Source organism: Carettochelys insculpta, chromosome 1 (genome assembly GCF_033958435.1).
Source record: "Carettochelys insculpta isolate YL-2023 chromosome 1, ASM3395843v1, whole genome shotgun sequence".
Lineage (NCBI taxonomy): Eukaryota > Metazoa > Chordata > Testudines > Carettochelyidae > Carettochelys > Carettochelys insculpta.
The window spans coordinates 17536953-17546227 of NC_134137.1; the positions used below are offsets into that span (position 1 = coordinate 17536953).

General features: G+C 51.3%; 1 protein-coding gene across 1 annotated transcript in view; it reads left to right on the top strand.

The window, feature by feature from the left end:
- The window catches only part of MOGAT2 (monoacylglycerol O-acyltransferase 2), a 44511-nt gene extending 35756 nt beyond the window's left edge, over positions 1–8755 (top strand). The window contains exons 3-6 of the mRNA XM_074981130.1: positions 1272–1476; positions 3137–3311; positions 3963–4162; positions 8438–8755. Coding sequence (XP_074837231.1) covers positions 1272–1476; positions 3137–3311; positions 3963–4162; positions 8438–8592 — 735 coding nt within the window. The 3' untranslated portion in view covers positions 8593–8755. The remainder of the gene's footprint in view (positions 1–1271; positions 1477–3136; positions 3312–3962; positions 4163–8437) is intronic.
- The last annotated feature ends 520 nt before the right edge of the window (positions 8756–9275 follow it).

Sequence of the window (9275 nt, forward strand, 5' to 3'; positions counted from 1 at the left end):
GCTGGCTTGGGTGAGCCCGGGTGTCTGTTGCAGTGGAGACTTACCCTTTGTCAGGCAGGAAGTGTCCATGTTGTTAAATGGCTCAGACAGCTCAGACACTTTGGGGCTTTATTGGTGACAGGGAAGGAGGTGGAGAATGTCCTTAAAGGGAAAAGCTACCCATGCTGATAGAGATTGAATAGCTGAGCTGTCCAATGTCCCCTGGCAATGATCACACTGGTCAAGTGGGACAGGGACACACTTAAAGGGGCAGATGCCATTCACCCTGGAACTGCCCCAGCAGGTGAAAGAAGGGGAACCTGACAGTCAATGCAGCTCTATATGACATTTACCCCTAAGACAGCCCAGCAAAACATTTTCCACAGCCTGCCCGGAAGACTATAGCAAGCAATGTTTAGTGACCCAGTCGTTGGCAGTGGGGATCAAACCTGGGACCCTTAAAGCTTAATGTGTGACCACCAAGCCACAGTTCCCTTAGCCAAGGCTGTAGCAGGCTCACCACTCTCTGATGGTGTAGCTGTTTGTAAAGGGGGGTCAGGGTGCCATGCCCAGCAGCCCTGGGTTACACTTGCACGGGCTCTGCACTGCTGTTCCCAGGGTCGCTTCCCCCCGCCCTAGAAAAGCTGCTTGCGCTGGTGCTCGAGGTTACTTCCCATTCTCAATGGCAAGGAGGCTTCAGTGACAGAGAGCCAATAACGGATTTTCCCCCGCTCCCAAATGAAATGTTTCCAAAAACTTCAAAAGGTTTTGGCTTGAAATCTCTTTTGGAAACTGAAAAATAGTCGGCCAAATGAAACCACGTGTGTGTGCATGTGTGTGCGCATGTGTGCGTAACCGCGCGCGTGTGTGCATACGTGTGTGCATAACTGTGTGTGTGTGCATGCGTGTGCGCATGCGTGCTCAACCATGTGTGTGCATAATTGTGTGTGTGCATGTGTGTAACTGTGTGCGTGCATGTGTGTGTGCGTGCATATGTGCATAACTGTGTAACTGTGTGTGCATGCATGTGTGCATGTGTGTATAACCGTGTGCGCGAGCATGCGTGTGTGCATAACTGTGTGTGTGCATGCATGTGTGCATAACTGTGTGTGTGTGTGTGTGTGTGTGAGGGTAACTCACAGTTAGCACCCCCTGGTGCAAGGGAAAGAGCCACACACAAAGAAAAAGTCCTGACTGTTCAGTGTGGCACAGACCCAGCCAAGCTTTGGCAGCAGCTCTAAGATTCATTACAAACCCGTCTTACATCTGACCATCTGTGGTTGTGTCTCCAGCTGGTGAAGACGGCAGAGCTGGATCCCAGGAAGAACTACTTGTTTGGCTTCCATCCCCATGGGGTCCTGGTGGCTGGGGCCTTCATCAACTTCTGCACTGAGGCAACGGGGTTTTCGCAGCTGTTCCCGGGGATGACCTCTCACCTCATGATGCTGAGCCTCTGGTTCAGAGCCCCCTTCTTCCGAGACTATGTGCTGAGTGGAGGTAAGCAGGGCCGCAGCGTGGGAGCAGGGTACGAGTTGCCCCTCCAAGGGACAGTGCTAACGGCACACAGGATCTCAGAGTCACATTGGGGAGCAGTGGTGACTGGCGTGGAGATTCCCGGTGGGGGCATTGGCTGTTTGCCCCTGCCATGCCCCATCCTGCCCCTGCCCCATGCTCAGCTCATGCCTCTCCCCCTCCCAGTGCAGCTCTGCCCATTCCTCTCCCATCCCTGCCCTTGCTCCGCCTCCTCTCCCTGCTCCACCCCTGCCCACCTCTTCTTGCACAGTGTGGGGGCAGTCCCCTCCCCTCCCCTGGAGCAGCGTGGCTCAAGACCAGTGTGAATGAGGAAGCTCGCCCTGCTCTCAGGCTGCACCATGTTGCTCCAGGGGACAGGCCCACACATCCGCTGGAAGCAGTGTGGTACTGATAGGGAGCAGAACAGTCACACTGGGGTGAGGGATAGCTCAGTGATTTGAGCACTGGCCTGCTAAATCCCCGAGGGGGCCATTTAGGGATCTGGGGCAAATAAATTAAAAAAAAAAAAAAAGGGATGGTGCTTGGTCCTGCCAAGAGGGCAGGGTCCTGGACTTGGTGATCTCCTGAGGTCCCTTCCAGTTCTGTGACATGTGTGTGACTGTGCCTCAGTCACAAAGGGAATCGGTGGTAGAAGAAGGATTTTGAACCCCATCTACTAATCCCCTGCCAAGAGTCTCAGCTACAAGACCACCCACCACTGGCTGCTGCCTGTTCTCTCTAAGAACCACATAAGGATTATTGTTTTCCATCATGAAGCCTCTGCAACAGAAACAGCTTCTTTGACCACTTCTGCCAAACACCTTCTCTGCCCCCACAAATCCCTCCTTAAAACCATCTCCCCAGGCGGTCACTACCCCAGCTTTTCCCCATTACTAACCCCGGATCTGCCCTCTGCAGAAACGGGGCCCCAGCTCTTGCTTCTCTTTTGCCTTGTCTTGGACTGGTGACTTTCCAAGCAGGGACTTGGCCTTACCCACCTCCAGTAGAGATCTCTGCCTTGTTTTGAGGAACACCGCTCGTTTCAGCACCAACGTCAGCACAGTCCAAGCAAATGTGGCTCCTATACTAGTGTTATGGAGAATTTATATCAGTGATTCAGAACCTTGACCTGGATGTGACCCCAACGTCACAGAGAATGGGATAGATCCCCTGCATGTTAAATGTCCTGCCCTGGGTCACTCATAGGGTGAGGCGCTTCCAGCCTCCCTACAAGGGGCCAGCTCACCCTGTGACCAAAGTTCCCACTTATTTTTTCCATCCGTGTGCAGAATAAATGTTGTCATGTGCAGGACAGCATGTGCAGATGTCCACCACCAATAGAAACACTCCTGCTGGCTGTGAGCAGCTGTGGGGGATCTGCCAATCAGTTGAGTGGCACGCGAATCTGCCCGGGGTGGCCACCCAAGCACTCAGCTTACAGGGAACGCTGCCTGTGACAATCTCCCATTTGGGGTTTGTGGGGCTGGAAAGGACTGGATCAACTGCTGGTACTAGAGAACTGTGGCGGAGGAAGGACCTTCAAGCACCTGAGTGGAGCCTTACAAGCGGGGATGTTCGAATGATGGGTCCATGGTACTTGCAGCTTTTAGTGTCAAGTATCTCTTCTCATCTCTCCCCCACCCAGGCCTCATCCCGTCAGACAAAGAGAGCGGTTCCTATGTGCTGAGGCGCTCGGGAGGTGGGAATGTGCTGACCATTGTGGTGGGAGGGGCCCAGGAGGCCCTGGACGCGCGGCCCGGAGCCTTCACCCTACTGCTGAAAAACCGAAAGGGGTTCGTGCGACTGGCCATCGAGCACGGGTAATGCTGTGAGCCCTGGCGCTGACCCCAGGCCTACGCCCCAGCCAGGGCAGAGGAGGCAGGGAAACAAGGCCACTTCTGCTCCCGTTGCTAGGGGAGGGAGGACGGCCTGCTGCCTGGGCCCTTCCCTTCCAGTTCCACAGCTGGGAGGAGAGCTGGGCTGGACCCTGATGCTGGATGGGGCGCGGTTAGCAGCCGGCTCCAAAGCCTGTGGACTGTAGTGCAGTCTCTGCATTGACTTCAGTGGGCTTTAGTGCAAGGTGCCAAGGGGCCATTGCTTATGCTCGTTGTGCTCATAAAGCGCGCCCCAGACGGGGGGCCCAATGCCCCTGGGAAGGGGGAGCCTGCCTCCTCTGAGCAAGGCGGAGACCCCTTTGATATACAGAGGCTGGAGCTAGCAGGGCCTCTCCATTCCCCCAGCAGTGTGAGCCCCAGCATATTAGCCTGTGCCCCACAGGCCTGCTCTCCCAGAGGCGTAGGCCTGGCAGGCAGGCGGTCGTGCCTTTGCCTTATCTCCTCCCCAGTGGCCAAGTGGGAGTTCCTGCGGAGTGCAGAGCTCTGCTGGCTTCTGGCAGCGCCTCCCGTTACGTGCAGCCTCTGCTGGCCTGCTGCACATGGGCTGCCCGAGACATCCCCGTTCTGCTTCCGCAGGGCCCAGCTGGTCCCCGTGTTTTCCTTTGGGGAGAATGAGCTGTTTGACCAGGTCGACAACCCCAAAGGCTCCTGGCTGAGGTGGATGCAGCACCGTCTTCAGCAAATCATGGGCATCTCCCTCCCCTTGTTCCACGCCCGGGGCGTGTTCCAATACAGCTTCGGGCTGCTCCCGTACCGGCGGCCCATCTGCACCGTGGGTAAGTTTGTCCTTGGCACAGGGCGACGTGCTGTGATTGCACTCGGAGAGAGTTCTGGGGCACGTCACTGCCATGGGCAAGGTGCTGCTTTGGCTGCAGCCTTGTCCGATGTGTAGCGCTTATGCTACTGTGACTCACGCATGATTCACTGTCGCATGGAGTGGTACCTAGAGCACTTACACTGCAGCAGCCCCAAGTTGCGCTGTCACTCAGAGGTACACGGTCCCTGCCTGCGCTTTCTCCTGGATCTGGGCTGAAGTTAAGGATTTGCTGCCAACTTGCATGCACTAAACCAGGACTCATTTCAGGCTTAGGTCTAGGGCTCCTGGGTGCAAAGCAAAGCTTGAGAATGTGAAGAGTATAAATGAAGTCTGCCTGAGTCTGCAAACAGCCCAAAACAATAGCTCCAAGGGATGTGAACTGCCCCATTCCTCTGAACTCAGAAACCTGCTGCCTTCCATGAGGAGGGGCGGGGCTACCACCAGCACTTTTTTCTGATGGTGCTGAGTACCAGCACCTTGGCAGTCCCAGCAGTGGGATTGGCTTGGGGAGGGATGGGGAGCCGGCTGAGTACCAGCTCCTCTTTTGTTTTTGTGTTTTTTTACAAAAAAGTCACTGGCTACAACATAGGGATGGGCCTACGAGAGGCTCCATTTATCACTTATGTTGGGTCCAAGTTGTCTTGGCTCAGCTATGAACTGGTCTAGGTCTTTGTGTCACACTAGATAAACTTGATTGTTTCAAGCTAGTTCCACAAGCAGATCAGAGGCGGAACAAGTCAGCAGCCCCACAGAGTTTACTGGAGTGTTTAAAAGGAGCACCACTATGTTTAGAGCTGGTTAAATACCGCCCCCCACCATCCAGTAGGAGAAAGGCACTTAGGCTATGTCCGTACTGCAGGCTGCTGTTGGGAGCCAGGAGGTCTGCTGCTCCGGGAGTATTCTGCCAACATCCCAGTCATCCTTGTTGCACAAGGAAGAAGGGAGGTCTCGACAGAGGGGGTTTTCCACCACGTGAGCCTGTATGGACGGGCCAATGTCAGGAAAGCCTCTCCCGACAGAACTGTCGGCAGGAGATACGCAAATGCAATGCACAGTTTGTGTATCTTTTGCCGACGGTTCTCGGCAATCTAGACGCAGCCTTAAACAGCTTTGAGGCTCTGGGCCTGGATGAACAAACTGCAGAGAAAGGTGGATCCTAGCACACAATTCAGTGTGTGGGCAAATTTCAGTGCAGCAAAGTGGTTTCAATGAATTACACCTGCTTTCTGTCACCAACCATGTATTTGGCCCACGGAGCGCAGCCAACATTTGTAAGTCTAATTAAAGAGGCTGAGAAGACCAGCCTCTTTAATTGGGTTTGACAGCCTGCAATTACTCCTAATTGTTTTACTGCTTGTTTGGATCCTCTCAATGGTTTTACTTGTACTCACCCCCGCATCTTCAAGGCCTTTAATTAGGCAGATGGACAGCAACCTTAAACAATAAGAACTCATTGCAGCCTGACAAACACAATTAGAGTGAAGTTCAGGACAACAGATAACCCCAGAGCCTTGTAAAGTGATGCCCTATGCCTCTAGAGGGACGGCCTGTTGTTCTCACTGCTAGAGACACTGAGGCCTCTCTACATCTCTCATTGGTTGCAATGCAAACTAGGAATCTACATACCTCTGAGAATCTGAGCACTGACCTCTCTAGCCAGCTGCTTTAGGTCAAGGGTTTGGAAAAATTAGTAATGATTTGACTTCAAGCCCTGTGACTAAGCCTGATTTTCAGCTGGTGGGCAGATGGCACTTTCTGAAAATCAGGTCCCTTTAAGCATGTCTGTCCTTAGCCATATGCAGAGTCTGCAGCTGCGGAGGGCATCCGACAATTTGGAGCATCACTGGCTCTTGCTGTCCACCCTCCCACCGCTTCCTATCCCTGTTCCATGGCTCTGCTTTCTCTGGAGAGGAGCTAGTCAACTTACAAGGGAAAAACAGCTGCCAGAGCTATTAGCAGAACACTGACCCTGGGAAAGAGCCATTCCAGTGGTAATAAAGCCATTTAACAGCCATTTACCAAACCCAGGGCAGGTCTACGCCAGACCTTCAGGTTGATTGTAGAGGAATCAACCTACCTGGCCATCCTCACTAAGGGAGGTCGATGGGAGAAACTCTCCCTTCCACCTCCCTTACTCCTCGTGAGAATGAGGAATACAGGGGTCAACTGTTGAACCCAGATCATTCGATTTCACACATCCCCCCAAGCCGATCTCCTGGGTAGTGTAGATGCCTGCCCAGGTATAGACTGTCAGTTTCTGAACTTACTGTATCAGAGGCACGTCTTCAGACCATAGCCATACCAGAACAGAGTCAATATTTAAGGCCCAGAGAACCAAAAATAGTAATCCAGGTTGACAAATCAGAAAAGAATATTATCAAGGTGAGCAAATCAGAGAGCAGAGGGGCAGAAGGGTGGGGGAAGGAAGTCAAGAATTAGATAAAGCAAAGTATGGAAAAGAGTCCCTGTAATGAGCTAGAAAATTGCCATCCCAGTTCAGATCACATGTTAACGTGTCGAATTTGAATATGAAAGAGAGTTCAGCAGCCTTTCTTTCCAAACTGCTGTGAAAGTGCCTTTTCAGTAAAACACAGACTTTCAGGTCATTAACAGAATGGCCCACTCCATTAAAGTGCTGGCTGACAGGTTTGTGAATCAGGAGGGTTTTATGTCTGTTTTATGCCCATTAATTCTTTGTCTAAAAGAATTTGAAGCCTGTCCTATATACAAAGCATGTGGGCATTGCTGGTTCTGTTACTGTATTGGCGAGGTAGCCAAGTTAGTCTGTATCTTCAAAAACAACAAGAAGTCCTGTGGCGCCTTATAGACTAACAGCTATTTTAGAGCATAAGCTTTCGTGGGCAAAGACCCTCTTCATCATGCATCAGACGCATGATGAAGTGGGTCTTTGCACATGAAAGCTTATGCTCTAAAATAGCTGTTAGTCTGTAAGGTGCCACAGGAATTCTCGTTGTTTTTGAACTTACTGTGTTAGATGACAGGAGCTTAGTTTAAACTTTGCTTTAAAAATATCTCCCCAGAGTGTCACTGAAGATTCTAAAATCACACCTCTAAAAAAACTGTAATTCCCACTACCCTGAGCTACCACTGGGCATAGGGGCACCAGTTTAATAGCCCAGCCCGTGGCCCCATAAATCCAAAGGATGGCCCCGCCTTTAAGGCGTGTCTGCAGTGAGGCACCCGGAAATAGAAGCAACCAACTTGGCAGGTGTATTTTGAAAATCTGGGATAAAACACCTGCTGGTGTCCACTGACTGCAGCTGGTGGAGTGGAGGCAGGGGGCTATAAAATTGCAGAGTAGCCGCTCAGACTCAGGCAGGAACCCCGGCTCTGGGAACCTCCTCTCTTGCAAATCCCACGTCTGGGTCATATCCTGAGCTCACAGGTTTACACTGCATTTTTTTAACCCCACAGCCCAAGCCCCAGCAGGCCAAGTCCGTGGCTGTGGGCCAGCAAGGGGTGTTTTGCTGCAGTGTCGACATGCTCCCTGTGCCCCAGGCCTGCTTCCTGGAGCTTTTTGTGAATGGGATTCTAAACAAATACAGCTTTTGAGTAAGGGGGACGAGGGCTTGTTTGGTGATAAGCACAGCGTTCTCACAGCTCTTCCCTGGGTAAGAGCTAAGATTCCCAGGGCAGCTTGTGGCTTTGCTGAGGTCCTTTCTCTGTGCTTTAAACACAAAGGGGGATACTTCAGAAGAGCCTCACCCTAGTGACATTGAGGGCTGTCTGGGTGGCTTGCCATGAGCTCCAACACCGCATCTCATTTATCTCAATGGTGACAGCCTTAGTGTATCATGGTAGCTCCAGATAACATTACATGGCTCTTATCTAGCACTTTCCATCTCCAGATCTTAAAGCGCTTTACAAAGGCAGGGCAGTATTGTTATCCCCATTTTACAAATGGTGAAAACTGAGGCATAGGGCAGCAAATAGACTTGCAGAAAGTCAGCCAGCAGAGCTAGGACTAGAACCAAGCTTTCCTGGGGTGCAGGTCAGTGCCCAGGCGGTTAAGCCCACCATCTCCCAGGTGGAAGTCCCTAGCATACAATATTCTGTCTTGATCCCAAACTACAATGCTGTTTGTTTGGGACATTGCAATTTGAACCTGGGGACTGTGGGTTCCATAGTTAGGCATTAAAAATGAGGGTGATATCTGGAGACCCCAGTATGTAGGATGGGGTCTCTCCTAATATTTGTACTTTGATTTTTCCAGTTGGGAAGCCAATTAAGGTGGAGAAGAAGCACAATCCCTCCCAAGAAGAAGTTGATCGATTACATCAGACGTACGTTGAAGAGCTATGCAAACTCTTTGAGGAGCATAAAACTAAACACAATGTCCCAGAGGACAAACACCTGGAATTTATATAACCCAGGCCATCCCGTATGAAGCAAACTCAGGATGGGCCCACACCACAGTTCAGCTCCACCACCTGGAGCATTCCAAACATATGGTTTACATTTAGCCCTCTCCAACGGTCAGGGCCAGCTGCAGATCTGGGGTCTGTTTCCCCCAACATGGGTGTGTGTTTAGATCCAGAGTTTGAATTTAGGCCCATCTCTAATTTACTGTAGCATCATAAGGTACTTTCTCCGGTTTCTCATGCTTGATAATGTCATGAACACTTGGTAAGTGGTTGTCGAATAAATTTCCTGCAGTATTCAAGTTCCCCATTAGAAAAACTGTTTCCAAGTTTGCCTTAAGAACAACATCACCATTATTCAGTCACTCTGCTGTTTCCAGGCAGTGGTACATTATTAAGACCTTCCCTAGCATTTAACGTTAGGCGGGTGTTGTTTTCACAAGTTAGCCATGCCAAAGGTCAGATGCAAAGATGCAGAGGCCAAGGCCCTCAACTTTAATATGGGCAATATGGCCTTTCACTGCTAGGTTGGCCTGGTTGGCTTCCACAGAGGTTATATCTACAGTGCAATCAGGAGGAGCAATTGCATTACATGTACACATAGCTGACTTGGCTTTGCTTTAGCTAGCCATGTAACTGCAATTGAGTAATAACAGCAAATCAGCTGCTGCAGCAGAGGTAACTGCATGG